Here is a 14,739-nt window from a genome sequence, read left to right as displayed (position 1 = left end):
GACATGGATTACTGTGATATTGAATGGTTTCCCCTGGAAACGAGCAGAGATCATTCTGTCGTTTTTGAAATTGCATCCAAGTACTGTATTTCAGTACTTCAGCCACCTCATGTGAAGAGTTGACTCATTGGAAAAGACTCTGATGCTGGGAGGGATTGAGGGCAGGAGGAGAAGGGGACGACAGAGGATGAGATGGCTGGATGGCATCACTGACTCGATGGACGTGAGTCTGAGTAAACTCCGGGAGTTGGTGATGGACAGGGAGGCCTGGCGTGCTGCGATTCATGGGGTCACAAAGAGTTGGACATGACTGAGCGACTGAACTGAACTGAACTGTATTTCAGACTCTTTTTTCTCTAATTAACAGACTGTGAGTAGCTGTCTAACAACCAAATAAAGACTATCAGGGAGGCACTCTTTCTGACCCCTTCTGATGTCTATCAGAAGCTTTCCCTATCTCTTTTATACATTAATAAAACTTTATTACACGAAAGCTCTGAGCGATCAAGCCTCATCACTGGCCCCGAATTGAATTTTTCTCCGTTGGAGGCCAAGAATCCCAGTGCCTTTCATGGTACACCAACAACCTTTCAATACACTGACTTGAACAGGGAATGTTTCCAAATTCTGACCTCAATCATGCTTGTATACGTGCCTGGAGTGGAACTGAACTTTCACTGCTTCTTTTCAATTTGTTTTTGTACTAGCTCTTTGTGTGTCAGACTGTTGAATTATTAAGAGCCCTCTCTCATACTTCCCAGGTGACTCAGATGCTAAAGAATCTGCTTTCAATGTGGGAGATGCAGGTTTGATCCCTGGGTGGGAAAGATGCCCTGGAGAAGGAAATGGCAACCCACTCCAGTATTCTTGCCTGGAGAATTCTATGAACAGAGGAGCCTGGTGGACTACAGTTCATCGGGTCACAGAGTCGGACAGGACTGAGCGACTAACACACACTCCCTCATACTGTGTGTGAAGATAAATTCCAGTAGCTAAACCGTCTCAATGAAAGAATAAAACCGAGAGGATTAAATAAACTTTAGGAGAACATAGTATAGATAAAAGGAACTTTTTAAAGCAAGATTTGAAACCCCTGGAATAAAAAAGAATAAAAACATACAGTGAAATTGATTTACTGAGTGGATAACAAAGTATTAATACTTCTGTTTAGCCTGCTCCCAGAAATTGGTAGAAAAAATATGTAATTTTTGTGATAGGCAGTTCACATATGTAAACATGATGATCAATCTCACTAATTGAAAAACGTGAATAACATGCATTAAATGTTAAAAATTAGCATGCCATTTTTCCTACCTGTCATGTTGGCAGAAGTTAAAAAGAACAATATTGGCAAGCTGGCATTCGTGTATGGATGGTGAGAAAGTAAACTGCTAAACTCTTTTGTCAAGTAATATCACCTATGACAATTCAAAATTTACATCGTCAATGCTCTTTGACCCAGTGGCCCCAATTTGTGACCATCCTATAGAAAACAATAATGGTTTATAAGGATGTATGTTATCTGCTAGAGCAGCATTTTCAGAGGCAAACAGAAGAAAAATGGAATGGCCAATAAAAATATGATTGAATAATTTGTGGTACAAGGGTCTCTGGATTCCAGCTCTGATGTCCTTCAAAGCAGTTCTTGGAGGCCTCAAGCACCAACAAGTAAAGACTTACCTCAGTTTTTTTGTTGTTTGTTTTCTATGCAAAAGTTACAGTGGCTGGTTTATGACTTTGAGTAAAGCCACTTAACTATCTTGGTCATAAATTTTGGAGCAATGACTGGTGCTAAAGGCAAAGGCTGGATACAGTGAATTCAGCTTATCTTTGGAGTTTTGAGAAACTATTCTATTAGAAGGCACCAGGAAAGTTGAACAAATGAAAGAAGAGATTTCTTCCTTGAGAGGTAAAATGCCAGAAACAGAGCAAGGAGAGCTGCTTGATTTAGCAACTTTCTCCAAAAGCTGCTGAGTTATTTCTCTGGTTCTCCATTAAGCACTAAGGTGACACACATCACTTCAGCATCCATAGTATCCTAACAATAAACACTTCTTACTGTGGTTCTGGATAATCCAAATATTCTCAATCATTCCTGTCCCTATTCTCTCCCTTTATTTTTGCATGTCTTCTGGCATTTTATGTGAAGCAAAACAAATAAAAAATTTTTACTTGTTTGCATACTGGGAAAGGCACCACACACACACACACACACACACACACAAAACCCAGAGAAACCCACGAACCCATGAATCATTTTCTCCACTCACCTTCATCAATGTAACACATCAGCAAAAATTGTGACTGGAGTCAAGTGAAGATGCTTTTACTGAGAGTGATGGGCTTGAAGCAGACAGTGTTGTTTCCATTGACCCACTATCAATGTTGCCTTCATTAACATGTGTGAAAGGACATGTTATTGAGGGCAGTTTTTCTCTGAAATCTGCTGCCTTAGTTCAGGGAGACAAATGTGGTCCCCACCCAGTAAAGCCTTAGAGCTTTAACTTCACACCTGTGTGATTTTTTTTCCCCATCAGAGAGACAGATATGTAAATGCACTCTTTCAATCCCCAGTAATGATTGCGTGGATGCAATTAGACATAAAGAGGTCAGATTTCTCAGGGGTCATCTCATTTTGTTAGCAACAGGAATGTGACCAGAGACACATCTGATTACTTCAGTTTATAAACTACAAGTCATAATGTTAGCTAGCACACAAACTTTATGTCAATTCTACAGTTGACTTCTGCTGATTAATTCACCCCTTGTCATGATACCAATGGGTAATTTCCTAATTAAACTGAGTTTATTTTCAAATGTGAAATCTGATCAACATTTTAATCCAAACTCAACATATTTTGACACACATATTTGAACCATTTACTACATCGTGCAAGACAGAAAGTTGATTAGAGTATCTTTACAGTCCTATGAAGAAAGTAAAGTACAGTTCAGAAAAGTTATATCTTTACATTAACCAACAAAAGTTCAGCACTTGTACTTCACTGTCTTAGATCACTACAGGGTTTAGGGGTGATCTCTGTAGAAACAGATTATAAAAATATCTTCTGCAATTGTGATTTTGTCCTTCACTGTTCAAGTAACGTCATGTGTAATCCAGTCGCAAAATCTTATTATTGGCAACATGTATATAAACCACTGCAAATTAAAAAAAAAAAAAAAATTGTACCCAGTCAGGCCTGACAAACTTTATAGACACTTCTAATCTAATCATTTCATTTTTACTAGTAAGTAACATTATTATTTTCTACTTCTATTCCTTTGTCAATGAGTAGAAAGAGTACATTCATACTTACAAAAACACACAACATGATAAACCAGGATAAATGGCATTTGAAAAACTGTTACAAAAGGACTTGCCTGAAGTCATTTCATTCAATACATGTTAATTGAACTCTAAAAAACAAAAGCTAACTGTAAAGAAAAAACATCATAAAATAGTACATTACAGAGAACATTAAGGTGAACTTCATGTGCCTCTGAATAGAACTACAATACTTTGGAAAATAATTGGTCTGTTCTTTGGTGAAAACAGAGCTCGATTTCAGTTATATCATGTGAGGCTGCAGTTAACACATGTACTCCACAGCAAAGAGAAGTTGGACAATCTAAAGGAAATCAGTTACTGTTGCCTTTATTCTCAGCACTGGAAATGGAGAAATCATCAGCAAAACAGCTGAAGCTAAACATTGTCTTTAAATCGCCCAGTGTGATAGAATGTCCAAGACTCCTTCTTCCTAAAACACACAGCTTTTCGTTCTTCTTTTACAAAGTGTTTGCTATGTATGTACAGTAGCTTATGCTGGTGGTGACTCTTCAAAGTCAACTTCCTGGGCACTTATTGGCATCAAAGTACCATTTTAAAATGCAGAGTGACACTAAGTGCAGTTCATCACGTGAAACTACTACTGTTCAGCAGAGGTCATGTCAAGTCTTTGGTTTCGGTGTAGTACTTAAAAATTAGGGCCAAACCCCTCCTACAATAGACTGCCTTTCCAAGCCCTTATTTGTTTATATTAATATTTATAAAATAACCTTCCACAAAATGCTCCTTTAAAAAAGAGCCAGTTGATTACCAAGAACGTCAATGCCACCAATGATTTGGGTGCTAAAATAATTTCATATTTTCCAAGTACATACAGACATTTTGTAAACTAGTTTATTTCATCAAAATCAACAATTGATAAAAAGTTTATAAGAAATGTTCCTATAAGTGATGCTATTTACCAAAAGAGTGTTTTCTTTCTCATAGGCAATTCTTTTGCAGTTTATGATCAAGCTTTGAATTATTTATGATCAAGCTCTGAATTAAAACCCCTTCTTTCTCTTTTACAAATGACTTCCTGTTACTATGAAAGCAGTTCTGAGTATCCACAGTTAAAGGCATTGGGTCTGCTGGGTCTGTCCACCTGGTGTTGATATGGCTTCATTCTTGTAAGAGATTATTGCAGTCTGCCCTGAAGCTGTGTCAGCTCACTACAGCAAGAAGTGAGTGTAGCCTTCCGCCCCAGTCACTATAACGTCCATCCAGATCCGCATGGCTTCCGGCGACGGGGCCACCATGTAGTAGATTCTGTCATGTGTCTTGACACTGAAGGTAAGTAAAGGATTAGGACTCTAGAAAGAAAATCAAGAGAGGAAAGGAATGTTAAGTGAATACATTGCAATTACAACATTAAATAAAACACAGGGATATGTGAGGGCTTCTTCCTCTTTAAAAGTTCCAATTTATAGAACGGAGAAGACAATGGCACCCTACTCCAGTACTCTTGCCTGGAGAATCCCATGGACGGAGGAGCCTGGTGGGGTGCAGTCCATGAGGTCGCTAAGAGTCGGACATGACTGAGCGACTTCACTTTGACTTTTCACTTTCATGCATTGGAGAAGGAAATGGCAACCCACTCCAGTATTATTGCCTGGAGAATCCCAGGGACGGGGGAGCCTGGTTGGCTGCCATCTATGGGGTCGCACAGAGTCGGACACGACTGAAGCAACTTAGCAACAGCAATGTAGCCATTACTTTTGCTCTAATATAACCTACAGTCTTGCCCTCAACACCTTTCTCAAGATTGAGCATCTTTCTGGCTTTTTTTGCACAAGAACTCTCACAGTGAGCTCACCAGTCATTTTAGCCGATACTTTGTAAAGTTCTAGCAGGGGAACCTCGCTGATAGTGAGTGCTCCAAAAACAGCTCAATAAATACTACTCTTTGCCTCACTAAGATGTTTCCTTGAAGTTTCCTCATAAGCAAGTACTAACTCCTTCTTTCACCCAACTGTTTTTTTTGGCCATGTGCCATATGGGCTCTTGGTTCCCCAACTGGGAATCAAACCGGCTTGCCCTGCAGTAGAAGCATGGAGTCTTACCCACTGGACCTTTGGGAAAGTCTCACCCCAACTTATGCGTTCAAATTGTGGGAATCTGAAATTCATTGCTTACCTTATTAGCATTCTTGAGGTGATCATAATATACTTCTTCAATGGCTTGAAAGTATATTACTCCTTTTAATTTAGCTTCATGCTTGTCTGCAATGGCAGATGAGTGTTAAAATAAATACTTTATCACCACTGATGAACAGAAAAAATCATAACTTCATTTAACTATCATCATTAAAATATTTATCTAGCATTTAAACCATGACAATATTGTGATTAGTTTCCAATTAAAATAAATGAATTTAAAAAATTTATCTAGCATTTAAATTGTCTAAGGTTAATTCAGATAACGTAGGTTAGCCCCATCCCATTCTGAAAAAAGAGAAAAAAAACATAGGTTGGAATTAGCAACCCTACATGAAAGGGACTAAGTGACTTTGCTCAAGGCTTTTCACTAAATTAGCAGTCAAATATAATATAGAATATTGACTGTCAGTTTAGCACACAAAATGTAAACACCGTTAACATCAATAAAAATTATTTTCCTACATTCTCAAGACAGTAGTTGTATACTTTGCCCACATGATGCAAAGAACTGACTCACTAGAAAAGACCCTGATGCTGGGAAAGATTGAAGGCGGGATGAGAAGGGGACGACAGAGGATGAGATGGTTCGATGGCATCACCAACCCAATGGACGTGAGTCTGAGTAAGCTCCAAGAGTTGGTGATGGACAGGGAAGCCTGGAGTGCTGTAGTCCATAGGGTCGCAAAGAGTCGGACATGACTGAGGAACTGAACTGGAACTGGAACTCTTGTAAACATTTGTAATAAGTGTGCTTTTTATTTATAATTTAAAATAATATCCTACTTACGTTTCTTCCCTATCAAATTTCTTGTCTACTCTGCTTGGTTTTTTTAATCCTGTTCCCAACAGAGCTTCATATCAATAATGTAATGTCCTTTCAATGCAATGCTTTTCAAAGTGCTTCCAAAGATTTCATCATATTTGCCATAAAAACCAAACCAAACATTAAAGAAAACAAAACCAACAATGAAACCACCAATCAAATAGCATCACTCTGTAATGACTAATAAGAACAATAAGTTCTTGAGATGTTTTGTAATTTAATCTCTGCAGGGATGATAACACACGCAAGTACATTAAAAAAAATAAGAAAGGCTCTTATCATACACTGTTGGAGGAAATGCAAATAAGCAAGCCTCTTTTAGAAGTCAATTTGGTGAAACATACACAATGGAAAGTGCCAAAATTCCCTTACTCAGCAATTTTGCTTCTAAAACTGCATCCTGAAAGAGCTTCTTACGCATGTGTGTATGTATCTGTGTTCATTAGGACCCGCATGCTGAGTGCTAAGTTGGTTCAGCTGTGTCCGACTCTGTGTGACCCTATGGACTGTAGCCCATCAGGCACCTCTGTCCATGGGATTCTCCAGGCAAGAACACGAGTGGGTTGCTGTGCCCTCCTCCAGGCAATCTTCCCAACCCAGGTATCAAACTGTTATCTCTCATGTCTCCTGCATTGGCAGGCAGGTTCTTTACCACTAGTGCCACCCACAATGCTGCAAAAGACTTGCTGGAGCCTTAATAGGGAACTGATTCAATTCTAGACCAGTCATACAATGGAATCTACACAGCCAGTGAAAAGAGCAAGGTAAATATGCATATGCTCAAGAGAAAAACCTTGAATATCATTATGAGAAGAAAGGTATGAACAGGGTGAATAATTTGGTCCTAAATGGATTAAAGAAGAAACAATACCTATGTACATTGAACCATATATGAAAAGGCATGGAGAAAATCTGAAAGGATATTTCATGCTTAACAGTGTTAGAAAAGGTCAGAACTTCTGTCATGGGACAGAGACTTACTTCAATTATTTAGACTTAGTTGCATTTTGAAGTTTTTACTAAAATGAGAGTCCTTGCCCCCCCTCCCCCACACCCTTAACAACAGTAAAAAGCAAATTTGAAAAATATCAGCCCTGAGAAGTTCAGCAGAAAATAAACCTATATAATTGTATTTAACTCAGCATTTTTTAAACTTATTTGAGCATAGACCATATTTTTGTGTTTATTTTTGCTCTTCCTAGGAAAACACTTTAATACCATGTTCAGTGGGTTTCCATCCGTTTCTGTGAAAGAAAAGGTGAGTGTGTTTCTCAAACATTTGGTGGAAAAGATCCTGCAATAATTCATTCACTGGAAAACAATAATACTCTGTTTTCTGGAAATGGGTATAAAATAAAATCTGAAGATAAAAGTAAACCTTGTCCATGTTTCAAAGCAGGCAGCAAACTGGGGGAAGAAAACTTTTGTTTGTAGGGCAAGTCAGAAAAAATGAAAAATACAAGGCTCTTGTAAATTGATGAGATAATTCTAGTATTCCTTCTCAATAGCATTATCCTAGCAATTTACAGACATATTTTCCGTGCCTTAGGTTTGTTTAGAGACTCTTCTAAAGTTGCTCAGTTACTATGTGGGAGGCCAAGCACAGGGGCCTGCTCCACAGGGAGACCTATGAGTCTGGCTTAGGCCCTGCACACATGCTGTGTTCATTTACCAGGCTGACTAGCTTGCTGACATGGGATTTGATCTCGTGGCACCTATGGGATCGAGTCCAGCATGAACTACATCTGCAGGACAAGCCTGCTGGCTGATCTATTCCTGTGCTTGGTGGTGTCTGGGAAAGAGTCGGGGTGGGGAGGGCGGGAGCAGGAAAGCTGATGATGGCTGCAAACAGAGCCAAATGGGCAGCGTTTCGTTCGACAAACTAGGTCTCACCAGTCAGCTATACAATCCGTAAATATTAAAAAGCTGAATAAAATATAACTTTTGTCTGTTTTCGGTATTAGCGTTCTGAGTAATCGTTCATATACCAAAAGATTTTGGTATTTAAGAAAAAATTGAAAACTGGTCACTAAGAAGTTTAAATTTGAAAAATACATTTATATGGGCCAGAAACAAGCACTGAACCTCTCACCTGTCAGACTGAAGAAAGAATGAAATAAGGCTCCTAGAAAAAAGGAGCAGAGATGAGCAAAGCTGTTTTATTTGAATTATTTTAAAATTCTGGCTAAGGTTGTCAGTGGAGACTAGCACATAGCAAAATTTCTTTATGCATTTTGCAGACACTGAATTGGCATTTCTTATCACATAGACATCTCTTCTATTGTATTAACTGAAGATCTTGTCTTTGGATTCTTATAAAACCCAAAGTTAGAAAGCCCAAAAGAGGTAACCAGTGAGAGTTAGGCCATTTGCTCTCCACTGTAGAAACTGGAGCCCACACAAAGAGCCCCCACTTAAAGGCATGCACCCTGCCCACCCTTCACTCTGTTGCCCCCTGCTTAAAGGCATGTACCCTGCCACCCTTCACTCTGGGATTCTGGGTCTCCATAGACAGAGGTTCCTTTCTTCCCCAAGCTTCTTGGTTTCTGACACCTTTCTTCATAAACATACCTGACCACACTCTACAGATTAAATGACTGGACTGTTTTTTAAAATTCATTACTTGCTACACTTTGTAACAATTCCCAACAACGCTCATAAATGCTGGAACTATCACCCCAAGGCAGGGTGTCTTCATAACCTCTAGTCTGACACTACTCTTATTCAGCAGCTGAAAAGAGAGTACAGCTATACTTGTGCAGCTAATGGACATATTTCATATGAAATCCATGTGTAAATAAGGGGCTTCTTAATAGCTTCTTAATAAGTACACTGGCTACACAAATACTCCTGTACTCATAGAGGATTCAGTAGGGTACGAGTCTCATAATCTATCATTTAAAGAATCCAAAAATATTCCAGTATTTACTGGAAATTTACCCAGTAAATACTTAACTTATTCAATAGTTCACCGAGCAGCTTTTCACTGCTGAAATTACCATGAACTAGAGCTGAATGGCTGTCAGCTAAGCTATCTAATTGTGTGTGACTTAAATAGGGCATATGACCATAAATAAATAAATAGAAACCTTTTCTGATCTCATGGTTTAAAAGATAGTATTTTGGTCTAAAAAGTAAATTCCATTTAATATTTATTTGGGTTTGAGTTTATTTCAGAACCAGAACAAAAATGACTCACACTGTTTAAAAATGTAATTTTTATTATTTCTAGAGGAAATTCGTAAATACTGGACCATATGATCTGAATACATCTATTAAGCTAATATTGCCATTAATCTATTACTTTTAATTTTACATTCTGAATTTTATTGCTTTTGTTCTTTAACAGAAAATTCCTGATTTGAATATCACTTGGATTTTTTTATGACCTACCTGCATAATAAGAGAAGGTGCGCTTGTTCCGATCAAAAACAAACCAACGTTTTTTCCAGGTTTTAATTTTTCCACCCATTTTGATGAGGAATCCTCTGCAGGTCTTCTCTGTGATTGACACATGATAACACGTATCGATATTGTGGCCAGCAGTCTCTACATGGCTCCGCAAATCAAAGTCTTCCTTCCGCACAGGCAGATAGCGGGTCAGAGGTCGAGCCTGGAAATGCACAAGCCCATCTAATCTATAGCTCTTTGTTTGGTTTTAGGTCACAGATGTTTATGAACTGAAAAGCCTAAGTGTTCAAACGTCCATGCAATTATGAGAACTTAAACACTGTCATTTGGAATCGAAAAAGTGGATGGCATTTAAAGAAAAATGTAATGGTATGGGGAGGGGGGGATGCGAATAAATTCAGGCCAACAGATTCTATTCCTTGAAAAGGCCAGATGAAAAAATGGAAACATGTCATTTACCTTAGTTTTAAAAGAGGTATTCAGCACTTAAAACTGGGAAGGGATTTCCCTGGCGGTCCAGTGGTTAAGACTCCATACTTCCAGCACAGGGGGCATGGCTTTGATGCCGGGTCGGGGAACTAAGATCCCATATGCCGCTTGGCACGGCAGATAACAAGACAAAAACATAAGGAAATAGGGCATGAAGTTCTCTCGGCTGCTTCTTTCAGAGAAGGGTTCCTCCACTGTAATGTTCCCAGGAGTTCTCCCTGCCACAACCTCAACAACAGTTCTCCTTATATAACCTCAGGCATGATGTAACTGACTGAACGTCATTTAGTAAGTACAGCCCCCACCAGATGCCCCAAGCATATATGTATGTACATGCTGATTCGCGTGTACTCTCTGATAGAAACTGAAGGCAGAGGTGTTCTGAAAGGCAAAGTTAAAATAAGATAAGAATGTGGAATGAAAGCTGTACCCAAGGAGTAGTCCGGGACCAGGCAGTGAAGTCTGTCATTGATGTCTTTAAGTTTACCATAGCTGGACATGACTGAGCGACTTTACTTTTACTTCTCACTTTCATGCATTGGAGAAGGAAATGGCAACCCACTCCGGTGTTCCTGCCTGGAGAAGCCCAGGGACGGGGGAGCCTGGTGGGCTGCCGTCTATGGGGTCGCACAGAGTCAGACACGACTGAAGTGACTTAGCAGTAGCAATAGCAATAGCTGGAGCAGAGGTTCATCTAGACTAGGATGCACATGTCACCACGAGTAACATTTCTAAACTGGTCTCGTATTTTATGCTGTTAGACTACCCCACCCCTTTGTCCTGGGGAAACATAACCTAATCATATACTTGGAAACAAAACTAATCTTTGAGATTAAAATAGAATTGTGCCTTTGGTTTGGCTTCAGATACCAGATAGTCATGGATGACCTTTCCGGCAAACCGAAATGTGACAGAGGTTTGGCATAATGAGATAAAACGAACACGTTTTCCTTGGATTTTCCCTTTATTTTGCCTTTGATTCTGTGGTACTCTGACTCTAGACAGGTGCCACAGATTAAGGCAAGTCTCTCACTGCTGAACTTCAAACTGCCAGCAACTGGAAGGAATAAGGGAAGGAACTGGTACCTTTTATCTTTAAATCTAGTAAGCCTTGGTAAAGCTGACTTGACCTTTAAATTACATGGTACTTAAAATTTTACTTTAGTTTCTCAGGAAACATACATTATGTAAGCAGTTCTAGTGGCAAGACCAAACTCCACGATGACTGAGATAGGAAGTTAAACAAAGTGGGTGGTTCTCCTGAGTTTAGCAATCCTGTGCCCATGTGTGTGGACTGGCAGCACTGTGACAACATAGTGTGGTTAGGAAAACAATTCAAAACATTAATTATTGATTAAATTCCACCATTAAAATTAATTTAAAATGAATTCCACCATAAATATTAATTCCACCAGCAAGGAACTGGGCTCGTTATTCTGTACTGGAGTGTCTGCTTCCAAAAGATGACAGAATCTCTTTTTCTCAACTCAGTTTGGGTGTTGTATTTGTTTCTAGAAATGAATCTAGCCGAACTTTCAAAGTTGCTCAAAAAAAAATTCTCCTTTTTAAATATACTCCAAAAAATAGGTTCCCATGAAAATGTTCCACGCTTAAATAAAGAAAAATGTCATTTTGTTAGTTGTCCCCAATGAATTTTGAAATAAACACACTTTTTTTTGGCCTAATAACATCTTTCTTTTGGCCATTACAAGCCAAAAGCTAATGGGCAGCACAGCCACAGGCATCCTCAGACACAGCACGACCGTCTTCTAAAAAATGACCACCAGGGGGCAGCCTACTCCAGCCCATCCAGATTGACCGACCTACCTGGGCCCTTTGTTTCTCCCTTATTTTTACTTCCTTTTCAATTAACTTCTGCCTCTGGCTAGTTTCTTCCTGCAACCGTTTTTCCAGGAGTTCTCGACGTCGTTTTTCTTCTTCCAGAGCGCGTTTCTTGGCTTCCATTTCTCGTTCCTAGGTATCATTATGCAGAAGAAAATTTCAAACATACTGGTTATACTCGAATAATTCCGATGCATATATATCTAAATCTCACTGGGCAATTCCTAATTTTATAGCTGAGGTTCTTACAGTGTATAACCAAGAGTAAAACATCCATAATCATTGCTCACAGAGCTTTCAAATCATTCTGTGCAGAAATGCAGCCACTACATAAAGTTAACAATGGAATATTAAGTGAAACCCAGCTTGTGACTCTTCAGTCCTTTCATACTAATGACCCCAACTCTCCATTTTTAATACAAAAAGGTTAATTGTGACCCAACACTAGTCACAACTTTTAGCCTTTCTTTGATGGTCGTGGGTCCTTCCCATTCCTGTTGTTGCTCTGTGGCTTCCTGGCTGCAGGTCGCAGAGGAAGTCAGAGGAGGAAAGGAGGTGCCCTTTCAGGCAGGATGTAAAGGAATCTGGGGGATTCCTAAGGAAGTGCACATTCTGGCTTGAAATATAGTCATAATAACGTGGGAGTTTTAATATTATAATAGTGTCCTTACCATGAACTGGCAAAGCAGGGAGAACGTGTAAAGACCTGCCATTCTTCCTTTCCCCCAGCAGGCAAACAAATGGGCCATTGAGGAGAAAATGTAATACAAAGAATTCATTATGCCCATGCTGTATACACTTTACATTTAAAAAAATGGTAGTGCAGTAAAGAGTGGTAGAGAACATCTCGCCAACACTCTCACGTTTTAGAAAAGAAAATGCAGCCAGTGGGATTTCCCTATTGGTCCAGTGGGTAGTATTCTGTGCTTTCACTTTGAGGGCCTGGGCTCAGTTCTGGTCAGGGAACTAAGACCCCAAAAGCCATTTCGGTGTGCAGGCAGTCGTGCTGGACTCTGCGATCCCATGGACTGTAGTCTACCAGGTTCTTCTGTTCATGGAATTTTTCAGGCAAGAACACTGAGGTGGGTTGCCATTTCCTTTTCCCAAAAGCCACTTGGTGTGGCCAAAAAATAAAAAAGAATAAAAAGAAAAGAAGGCCAAGAAAGGTAGAGTGAGTATTCCAAGGTCCCACTGCTTATTGAGGCCTGAAGACAGGGCATCTTGAACCACCACATCCCTGGCCTCTGGCATAAAGGTATTAGGCCTACCCTGGATTCAAGCAGCCTTGTCTTCTCTGCATGAGCCTGCTTCAACAGTCTCTCCATTTCTTCTATTCGGGCAATATTTGAAGTGCTGGCACTAAAGAAAACACAAAAGCCTTTTAAGAATACTGCTTCTCACTGATGTCTCATCAGATATGTGCGCACACACACACACACACACACACCCCAAGATCCAATATGAAATGATGTTGCTTACAAGAATCACTGGTCTGACGAGGCAAGTCACTTCAACTCTAACAACTCTAGGTGAAAGTAACTTACCTCAGTTTAGAAGACGAAATACCAGCAAGGGAAATAACACCACACAAAGTGCTCTACTCATGCATAAGGCGAAACCAAATCCTACAAAGTGTGTTCCCAATATGTTTCCCCCAAAGTTTAGACATTCTGGCCTGTGGGAGGCCTTCTCATTAGTTTAATTATTCAGAGATGCCAGACCAACAGAACTATTACCAGATTCTATATAGATGACCCCTAAGTTTGGCAGTCATTTGATTTGGTTTGGGATCATGTGTCACCAGCTACTCTCTTGCTATATCTTCATGCTTCTGGACATTTTATTTCTTACATGGTGATTTAAGATGGTCAGTTAAAAAATGACTTCTCTTACAGGTGCAATAGAAGACTGGTGGCCAGTTGTGTGAATAAAGCCCATACCACCATACCAACGAGGAAACTGCATTCAAGGTTTCAGAGCTTTAAAAGCAATGTCTCTTGAGAAAGACATCACACAAGGGAAGGAAAAAACCAAAAGACAAAGAGAAGAACTTGGGAATGTTTACCATTAAACAAAATATTTTACTTTTTACTTTTTCACATTTTGACTATTCTGGAAAAAAAAGGTGGTGGCCTAAGTCAAAACTTACTCACTCTGATGTTCTGGTCGTGAAGAATCAGTGTTCTTATGCATGTATACTTGCATAGTCACTTAAATATGTTTTCTTTAAAAATAGTTTTTTAAATTTATTTATTTGGCTGCACTGGGTCTTAGTTGTGGCATGTGGGATCTAGTTCCCTGACCAGGGATTGAACCCTGGCCCCCTGCATTGGGAGCACAGTCTTAGCCACTGAACTACCAGGGAAGTCCCAAATATGTTTTCTTTTCTAGACTCTCTTGGGTACAGAGAGGTTTTTGTGCCTGTATCCTCCACAGCATAGAGCCTGGCACACAGTAGGGGTTCATGTTTGAAACACACATTCATGTAAAATTAATTCACATAAAAATGAATAAGATAATTGTTAGCATAATCTTCTTAAAACATATTGTTGATCAACTCCAACCCTGGATGTTTCAACACAGTGCTAAGAGTTCTTTTGAAGAGAAATGACCACAGTAATTAAGGATATATAGTTTATCTTAAAATCAGCACTGTGCATACATGTTTATTGCAGCTTTATTCACAAATG

The 14,739-nt window shown here is 39.4% G+C and overlaps 1 protein-coding gene across 6 annotated transcripts in view; it reads right to left on the bottom strand.

Moving 5' to 3' along the window:
* PHLDB2 (pleckstrin homology like domain family B member 2) overlaps positions 2,670-14,739 on the bottom strand; it is a 236,876-nt gene continuing 224,806 nt past the window's right edge. For all 6 annotated transcript variants that reach the window (XM_005674905.3, XM_005674907.3, XM_013962498.2 and 3 more), the window contains 5 exons: positions 13,318-13,408; positions 12,035-12,181; positions 9,701-9,920; positions 5,462-5,547; positions 2,670-4,638 (listed from right to left, as the gene is read on the bottom strand). In XM_005674905.3, the coding sequence (XP_005674962.2) occupies positions 4,498-4,638; positions 5,462-5,547; positions 9,701-9,920; positions 12,035-12,181; positions 13,318-13,408 (685 nt within the window). In that variant the 3' untranslated portion in view covers positions 2,670-4,497. The remainder of the gene's footprint in view (positions 4,639-5,461; positions 5,548-9,700; positions 9,921-12,034; positions 12,182-13,317; positions 13,409-14,739) is intronic.

The sequence above is a fragment of the Capra hircus genome, chromosome 1 (assembly GCF_001704415.2).
Source record: "Capra hircus breed San Clemente chromosome 1, ASM170441v1, whole genome shotgun sequence".
Taxonomy (NCBI): domain Eukaryota; kingdom Metazoa; phylum Chordata; class Mammalia; order Artiodactyla; family Bovidae; genus Capra; species Capra hircus.
The sequence above is the reverse complement of the archived record's forward strand: the minus strand, read 5'-3'. Positions and strand labels throughout refer to the sequence as shown.